The sequence below is a fragment of the Nelumbo nucifera genome, chromosome 6 (assembly GCF_055504915.1).
Source record: "Nelumbo nucifera cultivar China Antique chromosome 6, China Antique-T2T, whole genome shotgun sequence".
NCBI classification, from domain to species: Eukaryota; Viridiplantae; Streptophyta; class Magnoliopsida; order Proteales; family Nelumbonaceae; genus Nelumbo; species Nelumbo nucifera.
The window spans coordinates 8,175,986-8,196,897 of NC_142654.1; the positions used below are offsets into that span (position 1 = coordinate 8,175,986).

Here is a 20,912-nt window from a genome sequence, read left to right on the forward strand (position 1 = left end):
CTTTAAATAATTTCAAATTTATGAGTGCAAAATTTGTATTGGGTGGAAATGCAAATGTATGTAAATAAATGTATGCAAATTTGAACAGGGTGCAACATTTGTATTTGGTTTATACTTGCACCGCAGACAGAGGAGTATGGATTCAGTCCTCACACTCTGCTCATAGCCTTCTGCAGCCATGTATCGGGAGCATCTCTGTATTTGTATGTTTTTTCATTCACGGGGAGATATTCCCAATGCAGAGTTGCAAGTCACAGTGTGAGGACGGTTTTGTGAGGACTGAATCCGAATTCGACAAAGAGAGCCTAAACGCCCTAAATAGAAGTGGTAGATAATCGATTGTATCTTGATTCCTAGAGTCCTCCGAGGATGAAGTTAGCTCCAATTCTATTTGACCATAAAATTACACTATCAGTTGGTTGATCCCTACCAGGCAAAGTTTGATACCAATAGGGTCCTTACTTGTATTTGCACTCTTGTCAAATAGGGCCTCAGGCTCAGTTTGGAAGAGTACAAATACAAATATGTAGAATGCACAGTCTTACATGTATTTATATTTATATTTATATTCTTTTCAGAGTCTCAAGTGCAAATATCTTCAACAAATTATATTGAGGACCAAAATTTGGAACTGTTATCTGACTATATGGTATATGCTGATGCTACTGTTGAACGGACGGCTCCAACTGGTTAAATCAATCAAGAGTCCTTTCCCATACCAACTGTATTAAGGCCCTGTTTGTTTTTAAGGGAAGGGGGGGGGGATTGTGATATCCATTAACTGATTTTTCCACATTCTTTTTGTCGTTGATTCATGTGGGACTCACAAAAAAGTCACTTTTCCACTTCGGGAAAAAAAGTGTCAATACAATTCTAATTCTGTATTTTAAGGGTAAAATAGTCATTGTCTCACTTATACGAGAAATAAATACACTTACTGATAAGTATTTCCCTGGCTGAATGGCCAAAATAAAAATGAACAGGACCTAAATGAAATAATCTGGCTATCGAGTGCCACAAGTTCATACCTCGATCTGTGCATAAATAGGTTGACATTTGGAGTTCAGTTCTGCTCCTCACAAAGTGTGCCTTACACCGACCTAACAACATGTCTTACTCAAAAAATAAAAAAGAAAAAAAGTGCTGTGAGGTTGGCACAGGCACACTCCGTAAGAAGCAAAATGGAACTTTGATACTTCTGATATTTGATCATGTGGATGAAGATGTAACTAAAGGCATTGGATAATTTGGATTGCATATAGTAAAATTTGAATTGGAATATTCTCCCATAAAACACTCCTCACACTGACCTCACATTCACATCCCACCATGTATTGGGAACATCTCTATACAAGTACAAGAGATGTTTTAGGATAAACATGCTGCGTAGTCAATGTAAGGAATTTGTAAAACTTTACTTTGAGAGGGTCAAAGGAACAGACCGTCGGACCATTTTACGATAAACATTGCGATGTATCTGTTTAATATGAATCGATACCTACGCTACAATCGGAAAATAGCTATATCTTGATTTTTTCCAAGTAATATAAATATTGTCTCTACTATTGTCTATCTGTCAAAAGCTGAAAGCTGATTGAAACGGAAAATATGGAACTAATGGAACTATGGAAGCATGATCAGATACGTATCGGCCGATAGGAAAAATACGTACCGATATTTAAAATGAACCGACTTACGAAATGGTTTGTCGTTCGCAAAACGGCCATTTATTGAGGATATATAAATTCCCATGCGTAGGGACTAGGGAGCGATCTGAGAACTCTTTCCTCAGACCTGAACTTGAGCCCTGCGCTGCATGGGAGTATAGGTAGCTCCTCTAGCTAGATTGTATACCTTAATAAAGGGCGAGGGAGAGAAAAGGGGAGAGCCGGAGAGGAAGGAGAATGGATAGAGACTGGGGATCGAAGCCAGGGAGCGGAGGCGCGGCCTCCGCTCAGAACGAAGCTATCGACAGGAGGGAGCGGTTGAGAAGACTGGCTCTTGAGACCATTGATCTCGCTAAGGACCCCTACTTCATGCGCAACCATCTCGGCAGGTCGGTTCTTAACATCTTTTCTTTCTTTATTGCTTAGTTTCTTTCTCGAAACCCTAATGCACGTAGTGTATATGAATTTATTCTTCATTTGGTGGCGTGGAGTCTTTATTTGTCGGTTTGGTTTGCATTTTGTAGCTACGAGTGTAAGCTTTGTCTGACGCTGCACAACAACGAGGGGAATTACTTGGCCCATACACAGGGGAAGCGCCACCAGACCAATTTGGCCAAGAGAGCTGCCCGTGAGGCTAAGGAGGCCCCCGTTCAGCCTCAGCCCCATAAGCGCAAGGTTGCGCTGCGCAAGTCAGGTCATTACCTTTTTATCTTCCTTTCACTTCTCATACATAAGATATGATTCTTTTGTTGCCACTTTTGTTTATCTATTCATATATAAGATATTTATATATCTCATACATAAGATATTTTTCTTTAGTTTAGATAACAAAGTCTATTCATATATTCTTGTTCGATGTAAATCTAGGAAAAAAACAGAGTACAGTACATCTTCTTTTGTTTTTTATTTTTTTGGGGGGTGATTAGAGAAATCAGATTAAAATTAGGTTATTCATAATGATTCTAAAAGTGAGGGAGGCTTGATTCATTTGAATGAACAACTGTTGTGAAAACTTGGTTAGAAGTCAAATTTAGCTTGAGGTTGGTAGTATTGGATAATCCCAAAACCTCGTTTGGGGCACTGGAACGGGGACAGAATTACAATCTTAAATCAATTCCCTTAATTGTTTAGTCTTGTTTTGTCAGTCATGGCTGTTTTTTTACTTCCCTCCTGTTGCGTATCCTGGTACTCTGTTAGTGGAGGTTTGCATTTAGATCATTAATAGAGTCTCCAGTTATTGATAAGAAAGAAAAAAAAAAAGAATCGGGTAATCAAAGAGATTTTAAATATAGCTGGTGGGAAATACTTACACCTTGAGGAACAGTGAGTTGGTGCCTTGGTGGGAGTTTCTTGGTGATATTGGGTAAAACTTTAGTGGTGTTAAAAACATCCAAGATTTAGATTAAGACTTGCATACCTATTCTTGATAAAAGTTAAGGGTCCTACCACTTAGGCTTTTCACTCTGTTTTTTTTTTTTTTATCAGAAACTCAAGGAATTTTATTAAAACTCAAAGATGAAGAGAATATACAACAAGAAGTTGTAAGGAATAGCACCCTTTACAACAAAGAGTTCCACCACCCTGATAGGCCCCAATTAATGCCAGGAAGAGGAAAGGTCAACAATCAGCTAAGGGGGGGAAATAATTGAACAATTAATCACATGAGGGCAATTATAGCTGGAGGGAATAAGGAGAGTCTTGGGGCATTTATAGCTATGTCAGTTATGAATAAGAAGAGTTTTTGGGCATTTATAACTAGGCCAGCTGGGCATTTATAGAGGGAGTCAGTTATGCTATCAGTAGAGTATAAGAAGGGGCTTTGGGGGATGGGGGTGGTATGTTTTCTTTGAGTAAAGAATATTGTGAGTGTTTGGGAGAGCCGACGGTCTCTCGAAGAACCGACCAACTGTTAATGTTTTCTGCTGAATGAATACTAGTTTCTTTTGTTGATGTTCGAGTGTGTGAACGCTGCTGTTAGACCTGTTCATGGGCCGGGTGGCCCGACGAGCCAGCTCGGCCCGGCTCGACCCCCAGACAGGCTTGAACATGCTTTTTGGCCTGCGGGCTTAACCTCGGGCCAAAAAGCCCGGCCCGCATAAGATTTGAGCCGGGCTCGGGCTTTGCCAAAATAGCGCGGCCCGAGCCCGGCCCGGCCCGACCTATAGTTAAACCTAAGTAAACCCAGCCTGACCTATAGTTAAACCTAAGTAAAAACCCTATGTGATGTCCATTTGAATAAATTTTTTGATTTGAGAATGTTGTTGATTCACTTGTAGGCCCATTGTTCATTTAAATAGGGGAAAAAACATCTAAATTAAAATAGAAAATGTCCATTTGAATAGGGAAAATTTTGAATTTCTTTTCTTAGGTTGGGCTTCGGGCTCGGGCTCGGGCTCGGGCCCAAGTTGTAGGCTTGTTGGTCAGGCCGGGCTCGGGCTCGGGCCTAACATTTTTCTGTTAATAAAGAGTCAAAGCCCGGCCCGGCTCATGAACAGGTCTAGTTGCTGTAAGTCTGTGAACTGCGTGCCAAATTTCTGGGACATATCAGTGGTATCAGAGCACGTCTTTCCTCGGCCATGGTGACAGCTAAGGAAGTGGCATCGCAGGTGGAGGGTTTCGAAGAACGCTTGACTTCTTTGCATTCTGAAGTGGATGGCTTATGTGATGAGATAACAATTGGACTGTCGAAGATCACATCCCTGGAAGGAGGTGTTCAAGACTTGGTAAGGCGTTTTGATCTGTTGCTGCAGCAATAGTCCTTGTCATCTCTCTTGTCTACAACTGACAATGTTCCTCCTGTAGCCGCATCAAGTCGTGCGGCTGACAAAGGGAAGGGTGCAGCTTTCCCAACGTCCCCTTCAATGACAGTCCTGGAACATACTTCTGATTCACTTCCTCGGAAGTTGGAGCTGCCTATTTTTGATGGGGAAAATCCAAACGGCTGGCTTTTTCGCGCGGAGCGCTATTTTGAGATTAATGGCTTGCTTCCAGCGGAACGTTTGAGGGCAGCAGTGGTCTGTTTAGAGGGTGATGCACTGGCGTGGTATTATTGGGAGGATGGTCGACGACCTTTTCGGAGTTGGGCTGAATTCAAGGAACTCCTCCTTGAACGTTTTTGATCGACTCAGGAAGGTAATTTACAGGAGCAGCTCTTCTCATTACATCAACCTTCTACTGTTAAGGAATATCGTTGCCAATTTGAGGTGCTCTCCGCTCCCTTACGTGACCTGCCAGAATCAGTCCTTGAAGCAGCCTTTGTTAATGGGTTGTGCCCAGATATCCAGGCCGAACTCCGACAGATGGAACCCGTTGGGCTGATCAGAAAAATGGTTGCAGCCCAGAAAATTGAGAAGAATCAGGCCTTATGGGCTTATCAATCAGGTTCATTTCCTCGTGGGCCCACAACGTCCCTCTCTGGAACCCACTTTAACTCACGGGTTTCGCAAGTGACTACTCCTGCTGTCACCTGACCCGCACGTGCCGCAATCCCTCCTTCTTCATCAGCCCCTATTATTAAGGCCCCACCCCCTGCTTTCAAAAAGATGACCGATAAAGAGATGCAGCAGAAACGTGCGAAAGGTCTATGCTTCCATTGCGACGAGAAATACAGCCCGGGACACTGTTGTGCTCAGAAATCACTTCAGGTTTTATGGGTTCAAGATGATGTGGAGGAAATTACTTCTGATGCATCTAATTTGGACTACACTTCCGGGGACACCGAAATTGCTCCGGCTCCAGAATCAGCTGCACTTTGTGTTTCGTCTCTTGTTGGGTTGTGTGCGGCAAATTCCCTTAAGGTACGTGGACACATTTTGTCACGTGAGGTGGTCATATTGGTAGACTCGGGTGCATCCCACAACTTTATCTCCGAAACTTTAGTGGAAGAATTGAAATTACCCCGCACCCCTACACACAAATTTGGAGTTCAGATGGGAAATGGTGAGGAGGTGAGAACTTCCGGAGTCTGCCGTCAGGTTTGCCTCAACTTACCCGAATTGGATGTCATTGCTGATTTCTTTCCTTTAAAGTTGGGCTCTACGGATGTCATTCTTGGTTTTCCTTGGTTAGCATCCCTCGGGGACTCAGTGATGAATTGGGGCAACATGTCTATGAAGCTCAATTTGGGAGGTGTCCGAGTGAAATTACAGGGCGATCCTTCTCTCTGTTCTTCTCAGGTATCTTTGCATGCTATGATACGTAACTTACAACATGAGGGACATAACATGGGTTTTCCACCTGGATATGATTTTGATGTTCATATCCACTATGGGGTTGATGCTTACATTTGTGGAGAAGAGACGACATTGTTGGAAAGCCTTGAAGGAAAACAAGGAAAACCAAGGTTGAAGCCTCCTTTTCCAGCTAATGCAGGGCTATATGGATGTCCAACAACTGTTACAAATGTTGAAACTGTGGCTGTTTCCCCCACCATTTTAAGGCGTGGTCCTGAATGGTTTGCTAGTTTTGACAGGAAGAACATTTCTGGGACAAAGCTATTCTGTGTCTCAGGCCACGTGAATAAGCCTTGTACAGTTGAAGGGGAGATGAGTATTCCATTGAAGGAGCTGATAGAGAGGCACTGTGGAGGAGTTAGAGGTGGATGGGATAATTTGCTTACAGTGATACCAGGGGGTTCTTCTGTTCCACTGATTCCAAAGCACATATGTGATGATGTGTTGATGGATTATGATGCACTCAAGGCTGTCCAAACGAGTTTAGGGACAGCTGCTGTAATTGTGATGGACAAGTCAACTGATATTGTGGATGCAATTGCTAGGCTCTCTTATTTCTATAAGCATGAAAGTTGTGGGCAGTGCACACTATGCAGGGAGGGGACAGGATGGCTGTGGATGATCATGGAGAGGCTGAAGGTTGGAAACACGAAGCTGGAGGAAATAGACATGCTTCAAGAGGTGACAAAGCAGACACACCATCTGTGCATTGGGCGATGCTGCTGCTTGGCCTGTGCAGGGACATATCAGTACGCAGTGTGCGCCCATCCACTATGCCTGGAGCTACTGGTTTGGGAGTTCTTATTCATTGGCTGGGCCTGCCTGATTTTGAAGATTCTTGGGAGCCTTTTGACTTACTTTGAGACCAGTTTCCTCATTTTAACCTTGAGGACAAGGTTAGACTTTGGGCGGTGGGTAATGATAGGCCCCAATTAATGCCAGGAAGAGGAAAGGTCAACAATCAGCTAAGGGGGGGAATAATTGAACAATTAATCACATGAGGGCAATTATAGCTGGAGGGAATAAGGAGAGTCTTGGGGCATTTATAGCTATGTCAGTTATGAATAAGAAGAGTTTTTGGGGGATGGGGTGGTATGTTTTCTTTGAGTAAAGAATATTGTGAGTGTTTGGGAGAGTCGGCGGTCTCTTGAAGAACCAACCAACTGTTAATGTTTTCTGCTGAATGAATACTAGTTTCTTTTGTTGATGTTCGAGTGTGTGAACACTACTGTAAGTCTGTGAACTGCGTGTCAAATTTCTGGGACATATCACACCCTTTTAACATCGAGCCCAAAACATATGATTTCTATTTACTCATTGCTTAGCTAATCCATCCGCCAACCCATTAGTGGGGGACCTCCTAACCCATCTTACATGAATTTGCATTTGTCTTGGCAACAACTTGAATGGTCGGAATTCATTTCCAAATTTCCATAATGCCCCTTCTCCTTTTTTTCAACCAACCAATGATTATTTTTGAGTCCCCTTTTACAATCAGCCTTGTGAATCCCATTTCCTTAGCTTTTTGCACCCCAACAATAGCAGCCATTAATTCAGCTCTCATTGAATCACCCTGTTCTATAGGCCCTCAAAAACAATCAACAAATGTTCCCACTCCCATCTCTAATCACTCCTCCAATTCCAAAGGGTCTCGAATTGACAAAATTACTTCCATCAAAGTTAAGTTTCATCCACTCACCACTTGAGTGAGACCAAACCTCCAGGACCTTTTGTTTCCTAGAGGAAGAAAGGGCAATCGACCATAGTTTTGAAAAAGTCTTCCACTGAGAAATCTAAAAATGGTTTCGAAGTCTTCACCCAATGTGCTACTTTTACTGTAATAGTCTCCAAGATTGCCTCCTTATTTCTTTCTCTTTCCTCAAAGAAATATTGTCCACACAACCACTGCCCTTGCACACTTCCACAAGATTCTACCTCTTCTCTATGTGCATCTCAGAACGGTTGGGCTGAAAAGCCTTTCCAAACTAACAGGAGGGACCCACCTGCAACCAAAAAGAGAGCAAAATCATTCCCAAACACGACAAACAAAGGGACAGGAGATTAAGAGGTGGAAAGCACTCTCACCATTCAACTTACACAAGATGCACCAATTAGGAGACAAGCACCAATTTGGCCTTTTCTTTTGCAGCAAATCACCCATGTTGATGCTCCCGTGATAAAATTCCCAATAGAAGGCACTGACTTTTGGGGGATAGGGGTACACCAAACTTATTTAATAGGAAATGGGAGAGGAATTGGCCATGAGGGAAGAGAAAAAAGATTTATAGGTAAACGACCCAGAGGGACTGAGAGACCAAACCTGCTTATCATCCACTAAATCATCAAAACCAGGTCATCCAAAATATTCAATAGGTTAGACATTGATGAGATTTTAGACTCTCTAAGGTTTCTCACAAACCCCAAATTCCATCCCTCCCCAGAGGAGGAGGGAAACCCAAGGAAATCATACACAGGTCTCCAAGGCTTAAGAGAGCATACAGAGAAGGAAACACACATCTTTCAAGGGGAGATCCCCAACCCACATCTTCTCAGAATATAATCCTTTTACCAGAAGCCAAATCATACCTGATATGCTCAAGGAATTGAGGAAGAATACCATGCATTGCTTTCCACGAAGCAGCTTGATCAGCCCTTTGCAGAATACTGGCATCCCATCCGTTCCTATAGAGCCCACGAACACTTGAAATCACTTTATGCCACAATTTGTCATTCTCCAGGGGGAAGTGCCATGACCACTTAAAAGTGGTTTCAAGTGATAGGAGTTGAAGTAGATGTATTTGCTTAGATTTTTTGTGTTTGAGGATATTTGAATCTCTATGCTTTTCATTTTATTGCCTGAAGTGTTGGACAGACATTTGCAATGGTAGAAAGGGGAAGTTATATTTGGAGATTGTTTGTGGCTTTTAAGCAGTCTTGTCATTCCCATCTTAAATTTGTAAATGATTCATGTTTTTTTATCAATAAAAATGATTCATGTTTTTCTGTGCAAAGTTATTCAGAAGCAGCTAAAATAATCTAGGTGCTTCTTGCAGTCCATTGAACAGATAACCTTGATATGGTATACTATTTATGTCTCTTGTGTAGTTGTAAGCCCTTAAACAGGTTCCTTAATCATGATTACATAATAATCGCTTGATACTGTACTTTCTCTCCCCAACTTTTTGGAATTTCTTTGTTCATCCAAAGAAGCTTTTTCAAGTTTATCTTAGGGAGTAGGATTGATGTCTTTGGTGCTAGGGTTTGAAAATAGTTACTAACAATGGATTATTGTTCCTAATTCCTTCTTTGTATTTATGAGGTTTATTGCTATTCTCTTCTGCAGTCAAAATTGGTAGGCCTGGTTACAGAGTAACAAAGCAATTTGATCCAGAGACAAAACAGAGATCACTTCTCTTCCAGGTTCCCATCTGTCTTTAGTTGTTTCAATTGTATATTTCTTAAGAGCAATGCCAGTCCCTCAATCATATATGGGGCTAATGCTAAAAAGGGGCATTTTTTGTCAACACATGGGATTTGAAGCTCATTAGTATTTACTCTTTTGTGATTTACAGTTTACCTTGAGCTTTGATCTAGCATTGCTCTTAATTTAATACCATAGATGTGTTTAGCGTTGAGGATATGCATATCACTGTTTATATTATACTTTATAGTTAGCTTAGCTATACCTTATATGGTGACATTGCACTTCATTACAGATTGAATATCCTGAAATTGAAGACAACGCAAAGCCACGACACCGATTCATGTCATCCTTTGAGCAGGTATAAGGTTTGTTTAAAAGGTTTGTGATGCTTATGCTTTGGGGCTTACTTCAAACTGAAGTTTAACTGCCAAGTAAAATGACCCTCAGGCTCAACCTTAAGGGTCAATGCTAAAAGCATAGTGGACATGCATCATGTCTTGATCTGTCTATAGCTTCTGGCTGCACACTGACTTTCAATCATTTCATACGACCAAATGATAGTGAATAACTTTATTTTTTTCAAAAAAAAAAAAAATGCATTCCACCATGTCTTGATCTGTCTATAGCTTCTTGATTTGCATTAAGAGCTTTCTCTAGGACTTTTAAGAAAGCTCTTAATACTTGATATTCCTATATATTGATAAATTATTCATCTATATGTTATTCCTATATAATGATAGTATTTTTGCATGGTACTAGGGGGTGGGGCAATTTCTGACCCAACCCACCCATTTAAGATTTGGGTTGAGTATGGGTCAAGTAAAAATGGTTGGGTTAGGGTGGGTCAGGGGTTTCCCTTTCCCTTAACCAAGAGGAGTGCACACAAAAAAAGGGTAAAATGCTGAAACCTCCCATGAAGTTTGGTAATTGCAATTACCTCCTCTGAACTTTCTAGCACAGTTGCAAGTGGACCCCCTCTACTAGAATCCTCTAACAAGAGGCATGAAAATGTCCAAAATACCCATGCAGTTACTTTTTACCAAAATGTTTATTTTCCAAATTTTCTCTTCATATCAATTGCTACCCCAAACCTTTCCAATCTCTTTTCCAAAATAGATTTATTTTCCAAAAATTTCCAGTCATATCTATCGCTCAAAGGTAAAGCTGCAACTTTGAACTCTCCTTTTTTGTTCATAAAATTTGTATTGTGTTTCTGTAGAAACCACCTTAATAGTAACTGCATGGGTGTTTTGGACATTTTCAGGCCTCTTGTTAGAGGATTTTAACCAAGGGATCTACTTGCAAGTTGCAACTATGTCGGAAAGTTCAGGGGAGGTGAATGCAATTATCAAACTTCAGGGGAGGTTTCAGCAATGGTCAGAAACTTAGGGGAGGTTTTTTAGCAAAAAAGCGGAGAAAGAAATTGGAATAATGAGAGAGAAATCACACAACCAAGAGGAGAGAGAATCTAAAATATAGACAGTAGGAGAGAGAAATATAAAGATTTGGACTTCATTAGAAAAAAAGTTAGAAAAACAAGAGGAGAAGCCACATAACCAAGAGGAGAGCGAGTTTAAAGGAAAGAGGTGGAGAAATATAAAAATTGGACTTCAGTACAAAATATTGGAGAGAAATGGCAAAAGAGTGAATCCACATAACCAGGAGGGAGGAGAGAGAAACAAGATAAAAGTGGCGAGAGAAACATAAAAATTGGACTTCATAAGTAAAAAGTAGCGAGAGAAAGGTGATAAAGGAGAGAGAAGCCACGTAACCAAGAGAGAGAATTTAAAGGAAAGAGAGGAGAGAGAAACAACATAAAAGACAAGAGAAACATAAAATTGAATTCCATTATGAAACATTAGAAAGAGAAAGGACGTAAAGAGAGAGAGAATCCATACAACCAAGTGGAGAGAATGAGAGGAGAGAGAAATAAATATTGAACTTCATTAGAAAAAAAGTTAGAAAAATGAGAGATAAGAGAGAAAACCCGCATAACCAAGAGGAGAGAGAGTAGTGAGAGGAGGGAGGAACAAGATAAGGGTGAGGATATTGAAACACAAAGCTTGGACTTCATTGGAAAATAGTTAAAGAGAATGGACATGAAAGAGAGAGAAGCCACATATCTAGGAGAGAGAAACATAAAAATTGGACTTCATTGATTATGTGGCTTCTCTCTCCATTATCTCCTTTCTCTATGTTTCTCTCTACTCTTTCTATCCTCTAGATTATATCTCCTCTTGGATACCTGGCTTCTCTCTTTTTTGACCTTTCTCTCTCTATTTTTTTTCTTAATGAAATTTAAATTTCATTTTCTCTCATGTCTCTTATATTGTTTCTCTCTCCTCTTGGTTATGTGGCTTCTCTCTTTCACGTTGTTGAAGTTTGACCTGCCATAGAATTCTGTCTTGTTCGTTGACTGTAGAGTAAAGTAGACAGCAAGAAGTAGGAGAGGAAAGAAGAAAAGAGAGAAGAGAGAAAAGAGAGAAAGGCTGGTTCGAATTAGGGAAAAAAGTTAATCCCTTGATTCGGCCAGACCTATTATTATATTATTGACTTATTGAAAAAGACTTGAGTGCCCTTCTTTAAGTAAGAGGCACTCGAACTAACATAACAGTACACATCAGCATTCTCAACAAGTACAAAGACTGAAATACCCCTTCACTAACACCACTAACACTCCCCCTCAAGCTGGTGAGTATATATCATATAATCCCAGCTTGTTACATATGTAGTCCACTCTCCCCCGACTCAAGCCTTTTGTAAACAAGTCTGCCCACTGGTTTCCCGTACTAACATATGCAGTTTCTATCACCCCATTCAGCACCTTCTCTCTCACAAAATGACAGTCAACTTCGATGTGCTTGGTTCTTTCATGAAACACTGGATTGGAAGAGATATGAACCGCTGCCTGATTGTCACAGTAGAGCTTCATTGGAGTACTGATGTCATATCCTATCTCCTGTAGAAGGTTCCTCAGCCACACTAGTTCACAAGCAGTATGTGCCATGGCCCTATATTCCGCTTCTGCACTGCTTCTTGCCACAACTGTTTGCTTCTTACTTTTCCATGTTACCAGGTTACCCCCCAGAAAGGTGCAATAGCCTGTGGTAGATCGTCTATCAGACATAGAACCTGCCCAATCAGCATCGGTGTATCCTTCTACTACCAGTTTTCCACCACTTCTGTACAGCAAACCACGACCAGGAGCTCCTTTCAGATACCTCACAATCCTTAGCACTGCATTCCAATGTGGGACCAAAGGTTTCTGCATGAACTGACTCACCACACTAACCGCAAATGAAATATCTGGCCGAGTAATGGTTAGATAGTTTAGTTTGCCTACAAGTCGTCGGTATCTGCCAGGCTCTTCAAACACTTCACCTATATCACTGCTCAGCCTCGTATTTGTTTCCATAGGTGTCTCAGCCGGTTTAGTACCCAACAATCCTGTTTCTTCCAGTAAATCAAGCACATATTTCCTCTGGCACAAATTAATGCCATGCTTAGATCTTGCTACCTCTATGCCCAAAAAGTATTTCAACTTGCCAAGGTCCTTTGTCTGAAAGTGTTCCTGTAGGAATGCCTTCAATCTGTCAATGCCCATTTTATCATTCCCAGTCACAACGATATCATCCACATACACCACCAATATTATTTTACCTGCCGAAGAGTCAAGACTGAAGACAGAGTGATCAACTTGGCACTGTTTCAGACCAAACTTCTTGACCACCTCACTGAACCTACCAAACCATGCTCGAGGGGACTGTTTAAGTCCATAAATAGCCTTCTTAAGTCTACATACCTTACCATCCTCCCCCTGAGCAACAAACCCAGGTGGTTGCTCCATGTAGACCTCCTCGAGCAAATCCCCATGCAAAAAGGCATTTTTGATATCGAGCTGATGGAGAGGCCAACCAGACATAGCTGCAAGGGAGATGACGACACGAACTGATCCTATCTTAGCAACCGGGGAGAACGTCTCCGTGTAGTCAATGCCATAGGTTTGGGAGTACCCTTTGGCAACCAGCCGCGCCTTCAGGCGCTCAACACGACCATCTGGCAAGTACTTAACACTATACACCCACTTACAACCGACAGCCTGCTTCCCAGGAGGAAGAGCGGTGAGATCCCAAGTGTGATTATGATGCAAAGCAGAGAGCTCTTCTTCCATAGCACGGCACCACTCTGGAGAGGTAAGGGCTTCCTGGACATCCTTAGGAACAACCACGGAGGATAACAAAGATATGAACTGGCGATGGGAAGCGGAGAGGTGGGTAAGTGAAACAAAATTGGAAATAGGGTGAAGGGTGCAAGTACGCTTACCTTTCCGTAAGGCAATAGGAAGATCTAGGTCGGAGGCTGGTGTCGAAGCTGGAGCTGGATCTGTCGACGGTGATGAAGCTGGAGGAGCTGCAGCCGGTACACGTGGGCGATGTGTATACACGTGACGGATGGGTGGACGGTCAACCAATGGTGGCACCGGAGGCAAGGACGTAGGCATGACTGGAACCAAAGGAGGTGGATCAGCCACAGGAAGAGGAAGAGGAGGTGGTGATGTGGGGGAAGCAGCAGCACCGGACCCCACGAAGAACGGAGTAGACTCAAAGAATGTAACATCAGCACATACCAAGGAACGACGAGAACTAGGATGATAACACTTGTACCCTTTCTGAGTTCGGGAATAACCAAGGAAGATACACTTCAGGGAACGTGCATCTAACTTGTCAGTCCCGGGACTCAGATTATGAACGAAGCAGACACACCCAAATACCCGAGGAGAAAGCGGAAACGGAGACATGTTGGGGAATAAGACACTAAAAGGAGAACGACCATCAAGGATAGACGTGGGCATCCGATTAATTAAGAAACAAGAGGTGAGCATTGCATCGCTCCAAAAAGTTTTGGGAACATTCATGTGGTGCATGAGGGAGCGTGCCGTTTCTACAAGATGGCGGTTCTTTCTCTCAGCAACCCCATTTTGTTGCGGAGTATAGGTACATGAAGTTTGGTGTATAATCCCATGGTGGTCCAAGTATTCTCGAAAAGATGAGGACAAGTATTCACGACCATTATCAGAACGGAAAATTTTGATGTGAACACCAAATTGATTGCGGATCTCAGCATAAAATTTCTGGAAGATGGAAAATAATTCACTTCTTTCTTTCATTAAATAGAGCCATGTCATTCTTGAACAGTCATCAACAAAAATAACAAAATATCGGTATCCATTATATGACATCACTTTATAAGGACCCCAAACATCTGAATGAATTAAAGAAAAAAGACTCGACACACGGTTATCGACCCTAGAACGAAAGGGAACACGATGGTGTTTCCCAAATTGACAAGACTCACAATCTAAAACAGAAAGTTGACTCAATGAAGGGACTAAGGACTGCAACACTTTCAGCGAAGGATGACCAAATCTACAGTGCCACTGGAGAGGAGAAATGGATGACTGAAGAGCCGTTGACGTTCGTCCACCACCATCAAGATAATACAGTCCACCGGCTTCATGCCCTCCACCAATCTTCATCCCCGTCTTGAGATCCTGAAAAAACACACATAGAAGGGTAAAAAGTGATGGAGCACTTAAGTGACTTGGTCAGCTTACTAACAGACATAAGATTAAATGGAAGCTTAGGTACATATAAAACAGAGGATAGGGATACAGGGTCTAGGTCAACATTACCAACACCACAGATAGATGACGTGGAGCCATTAGCAAGGGTAACAGATTGTGATGTTGAGCAATGAGTGAGAGATGAAAACACACCTGGAGTTCCCGTCATGTGATCGGAGGCTCCAGAGTCAATAATCCAGGGGTTGGGTGTGGATGCCAAACAAGCCATACCTGAGTGTGCAAAGGAAGCTGTGTTCTGCTGCGACTTGGATTGAACAAACCTCTCATACTCATCACGAGGAACACTCACCATCTCCTTGCCTGGACCATCTGAGGGAGTAGAAGGCATCGGGTCAGCTGACCGTTTCTCCTGTGTAGGGCTGAAACTGGTGTCACTAGTCATGGCATGGTTGGCCCACGTCGAGGGAGGACCATGTAAGTCATAGCAGTAGTTAATGGTATGTCCATCCAAACCACAGTGAGTACACTTCCGTGGACCCGAGCCACGTCCTCTACCACGAGCTCCCCCTGAATCTCTGCCTCCAGTACGACCACCACCACGGATGTGTGTAGATCCACCACTACCACTCCTGCCAGGCTGGGTTCCTCGAGTCCCACTTCTGCCACCTCGGCCTCTTGACACTGCAAATGCTGATTTATCGGAGACATTAGAGTCCATAGATCCAATGGAAGCCCTCCGAAGACGAGCAAACACCTCCTCTAAAGATGGAAGAGCAGATCCCCCTAGTATCTGGGCTCGTACTGGTTCATACTCAGACTTCAGCCCCACCAGAAACCGTGTTACATCAAGCTGCTCTCGCTGTTGCTGTTGAACTTTGACATCTGAAGTGAGAGGATGATAGACATTTAACTCATTACGGATATTCCTCACATTGGCATAGTACTCCTCAAGGCTCTGATTTCCCTGTTGCAGATTGAAGTAATCCTGATACAGTTGATATACCCTAGTGGTATTATCCTGACCTGAATACAGTTTCTTGGCATGATCCCACACCTCTTTGGCTGTGTCGAGAAACATGAAGTTCACACTGATTTTGGGTTCCATACTGTTCCACAACCATGTAATGATCTGTGCATCTTCCTGTTCCCAGTCTTCATACTCCTGAGAATTAGCGGGGGGTTTCTCCTCTCTTATATGCTTCACTTTCTTCTTCGCCTTCAGAAACACCTCTACAGACTTGGCCCAAGGGACATAATTCTCTCCATTCAGTTTAATGGAGGTCATTTGGACATTCAGGTAGTCAGTAGATATCATGACACTAGGTTTACTATCACTGTTATCTGCCATTGCCGAACTCCCTTAATTCTGAGCACTGAATTAGGAGCACTACACACTGCACACTACACACAGACACTTCATCGAAATCTGCACACTGATTTCAACAGCTGAGAACTGCAACACCACAAACCCTACTCACCGAAGTCTGTACACTGATTTCAGCAGTATTAAATGTTGAAAACTACAACACCACAACCCCTACTCACCGAGGTCTACACACTGATTTCAGCGATATCAAAAGCTGAAAACCACACTTGTAACACCACCAACATTAATCCACAACTATAGGAAGCTTCACCATTAAGTAGACACTATTGCCATTCGAATCACACACAAACCAGAATAAACCCTAGCATAAACCCTAGCATACTGCAATCTGAGAACCCATCATGCGAACTGTACTACACCTCTCATGTATTCCATAACAAAAAAAAATATATAAAAAAAACTTTACCTCATCGCCTGAAGGCCAACCATACGAAGGGCTGAGACACCACTGCACCACACGTACCAGCCCTAACTAGGGCTTAGAAACCACAGCAACCAATCACCAACGACACAATCGGAGGCATAGAGACCTCCTAGGGAAGAGGGCGATCACTCCTTTTCAGCCCTTTTCCCAGTCTCCAACTCACAACTGAGAACCCCAAGTGAAACCCTAATTCGAATGCGCAGAAGGCAGAATTCTAGCAAGTCTGATTTGGTGAACCTAGCTCTGATACCATGTTGAAGTTTGACCTGCCATAGAATTCTGTCTTGTTCGTTGACTGTAGAGTAAAGTAGACAGCAAGAAGTAGGAGAGGAAAGAAGAAAAGAGAGAAGAGAGAAAAGAGAGAAAGGCTGGTTCGAATTAGGGAAAAAAGTTAATCCCTTGATTCGGCCAGACCTATTATTATATTATTGACTTATTGAAAAAGACTTGAGTGCCCTTCTTTAAGTAAGAGGCACTCGAACTAACATAACAGTACACATCAGCATTCTCAACAAGTACAAAGACTGAAATACCCCTTCACTAACACCACTAACACACGTCCTTTCTCTCTCTAACATTTTTCTAGTAAATTATATTTTTTATGTTTCTCTCCACTCTTTTCTTTAAATTCTCCCACCTCTTGGTTCTGTGACTTCTTTCTCTAAATTTTTCCTAATGAAGTTCAATTTTTATGTTTCTCTTCTCTCTACTCCTTTAGACTCTCCCTTCTCTTTATTATGAGGTTTATTTCTTTTATGTCATTTCTCTCTCTATTTTTTTTCCTAATGAAATCTGATTTTCATGTTTCTTTCTCCTCTCTTATTTTGTTTCTCTCATCTCTCTACTTTTCTTTACATCCTCTCTCCTCTTGGTTGTGTGGCTTCTCTCCATTTTCTCTTTTCTCTCTCTAAAATGAAGTGCAACTATTCTATTTGAGTTGAACCAATTAGGTAAGCACATGTGGATAAGAGAAATCCAAAGGTTTTTTCCTCAATAAAGATTGATTTACATGATTTTAAATATTCAAATGGGTCAGCATGGGTAGGTTAGGGTGGGTTGCAACGTAGGTTAGGGTGGGTTGCAAGTTGCAACCCATTAACATGATGCAACTAGTATGGGTGGCAAACGGGTGTGTTGGTATTCAATCCGCACCCAACCCATCCATTTTGCCACCCCTTGTAAACACTTGTGAAATAATGTGATCTGATGGTGCTTAAGCTATATGCCTCAGCATCAGAAGATCGTAGCACCTCACCTCACTCCACTGCATTTTAAAGTGTTTGTTTAACTCATCTGATTGATCCATGTGGGTCTTTACAGATTGCCTTTGCTAAGCCAGCAATTGCACCATCTCTATGAAGGCTAAACAATAATAAGAGTTTTCTTTTATTTTGTATTTTCATTTTTTTTGGTTTGCAGAGGGTTCAATCTTGTGATAAAAGATATCAGTATCTCCTGTTTGCAGCTGAACCGTATGAAATCATTGCTTTTAAGGTATGGGGATCATATGCCAAAATGCATGTTTATAAATTAATTTTGGTTCCAAGTACTGTAACTAACCTCCACTGGTTGTGGCTTTATTGTTTAGGTTCCCAGTACGGAGATTGACAAATCCACACCCAAGTTCTTTTCACATTGGGATCCAGATTCAAAAATGTTCACGGTTAGTCTTAGCTTCTTTGTTTACTTAGTCGTTGTGTTATGCTTTTTATAACTTCATGTTCATTCAACCTGTGGACCTTTAACATGGGGGACTTTCGCAGTTGCAATTGTATTTCAAGGTCAAGCCACCAGAGGCGAATAAGCCTCAAGCTGCACCTGTACCTGCTTCTAATGGCACTGCAGCTCCTGGTGCCCCACCAAGGCCCTTGCCTCCACCACCCCAAGCTCCGCCACCACCACCGCCACAAGGACTTCCTCCTGGTGCTTCTATAGCTAATCCTCCAAGAGGTCCACCACCTCCTGGATCTGCGCCACCGCCACCCCCACCAACGGCAAATGGCCCACGGCCCATGCCTCCTGGCGGAACTCTACCAGTCCCACCACCTCCTCCAGTTGGTAGTGGAACAATGGCGAACTTCACCCCAGGTGCTCAGCTTGGTCGGCCATTGATGATGCCTCCACAAGGTTTTCCGGGTCAACAGCTTCCAGGCCAAGGAGCTCGGTCTGTCCCCCCACCTCCAAACATGGGACAACAGGTTCCTAGGCCACCCATGCCTTAGAGAGGATGGTGGTTTCTGTTCTGTTACATGGTAGAGAGGATGATGGTTTTGCCATTCTCAACTTGAACTTCGGTAGTGTAGCAGTTTAAGGCATCTATCCATGTTGAATTTTGTTCTGATTATTACTAATAAACTTGTCTTCTGAAACATCGTCTGTTTACTTTCTTCTTGTATACGGTAAGCCTCATGAATCAACAATATACGATACTGCACCCGTGGCACCGTTTTCCATTTTGTGATCTGCATGGCGGTTGCACTTGCACATATAATATTGGCAAAGACAGAGATGCGTATTGCACTCATGGACTGTACAAATATGTTTCGGTTTTTGGTCATACCAGTAAATGCATACGTGCGTTGTATGGTAGTGGATTTGTTGCTTCAACGTAAAAGATTTAGCTTTAAATCTTCTTACTATTGTTTTAAACTTTTAAATAAATCTTCTCAATGGGAGTTGGGGCAATTAGCCAATTGACATGGCACCTATTGAGATTTCTGAACCATTGACCCATTTGATTCCATCATTTCACATCAATTTCCTTTTCTGTTTTTTTTTTTTGGCATTTTTAGCCATTTTTCATCATTATTCTTATTTCTCACCCATTACACATTTTTTATTAGCCTTACTATGAGACCAAAAAGGCATGATAGAAAAACTGGGAATTGCCCTTTTATATTTATATATATTTTTTTGTTATTTAATTTATGACAATGATGACTTAGATCCGAATTTGATGAATTTCTTAAGAGTTCGAATCTTAATAAAGAAACAGTAAGGAAGGTGAAATAAAAAACGGAGAAGTACAGACAGGCCTAATGTAGATTTCTGATTTTTACTGCAGAGCTATAAACATTTAAAATGTCAAAAACTCTCATTTTATACACCAATGCCTGCCCGTGAATAGGTATCAATTCAGAGCTGCATTATCCTAATTGTACTTTAGGCCTAAAAATTTTAACCCTGGGTTGAATCGTCATTCTCTTAATTAAAAATTGGACCTGCCAAATTCGAAGAATGGAGAATTCAAAATAAACTTCGATGCCTCTCGCAGGATGAATGGAAAATGTGCCATAGGTACCATTATGAGGGATGATTTGGGTCAATCCATTTGGACCAGTTGTAGAGATATGGGTGATTGTTCGATCAATGAAGCTGAAGCATGGATCGCTTATTTCATCAAAGGATGCCATGACATACAAGACCTCAACAATCTTAGTATAAAATATAGATACGTATTCAGAGAAGTAAATAGCGCAGCTGAACTGGCAAACTTACTTGGGTCATCAAAGAAAAGTTTCGAGCCCTTCCTCCAACGATTCAGAGTTGGCATTTGTCTGTTTATTTGATGCTTGTGGTTTTTCTTCTTCTCGTTTGTCAAAAATGTAATTACTAATTTCCCTTCGTCTATTTCCTTTTTGTTATCAATGGTTTTTAACACATGGTCAAATTGGCTTATTAGGTATAAACTTGTCACAAACCGAGGTTTTTGGTCCATTCCATCACCAAGTTGCTTGTTTGCAAAAATTTGATAGTGTAGTTAATGACTCGCCTATCTAGTTGGTTGAATCGCTGAACCATTTGACCCGGTCAATAGAGTCAAGTTAACTTTCATATGCTTATTTAAATTTTGTATTACATGTGCATAGTTTATAAAAATAATTTTTATTTATTACACTTATTTTTATTTAATATATAGATTGATTTGTCTAATTTTTTTCACAGAGTTTATATAATTTTTGTATTCCTATTTGTTTTCTTTTAACTTTTTATTGTTCAACTCTGACATCTTGTGTGTTGAGTTAGTTGACCCATTTTACCTAGGGGCCGTTTGGCAAGTCTTTTTGGGAAGATCTTCTGATAGCTCTGAGCCTCCGATAGTCAAAAGATGCATTGAGCTTTTGCATAAAAATCTTAGCAGCCCGTAGCTAGTTTGGCTATCACATATCTTTTCGTGCATCTTTCCATGTCTTT

At 41.7% G+C, this 20,912-nt stretch overlaps 1 protein-coding gene across 1 annotated transcript; it reads left to right on the plus strand.

Annotated features, from left to right (window-relative positions):
- The first annotated feature begins 1,749 nt into the window (after positions 1–1,749).
- On the plus strand, positions 1,750–19,087 carry LOC104604567 (hydroxyproline-rich glycoprotein family protein). The gene is made up of 7 exons (XM_010268967.3): positions 1,750–2,056; positions 2,192–2,361; positions 9,243–9,319; positions 9,616–9,681; positions 18,138–18,212; positions 18,307–18,381; positions 18,482–19,087. Exons 1-7 carry the CDS (start codon positions 1,905–1,907, stop codon positions 18,938–18,940), a joined length of 1,074 nt encoding a protein of 357 aa, XP_010267269.1. The 5' UTR covers positions 1,750–1,904; the 3' UTR covers positions 18,941–19,087.
- The last annotated feature ends 1,825 nt before the right edge of the window (positions 19,088–20,912 follow it).

Bases quoted from the DNA above. Each gene is read 5' to 3' on its own strand.
- LOC104604567 (XM_010268967.3), top strand. From the start codon at position 1,905: ATGGATAGAGACTGGGGATCGAAGCCAGGGAGCGGAGGCGCGGCCTCC. The intron at 2,057-2,191 runs GTCGGTTCTTAA...TGCATTTTGTAG, and splicing joins ATGCGCAACCATCTCGGCAG to CTACGAGTGTAAGCTTTGTC. The intron at 9,320-9,615 runs GTTCCCATCTGT...ACTTCATTACAG, and splicing joins AGAGATCACTTCTCTTCCAG to ATTGAATATCCTGAAATTGA.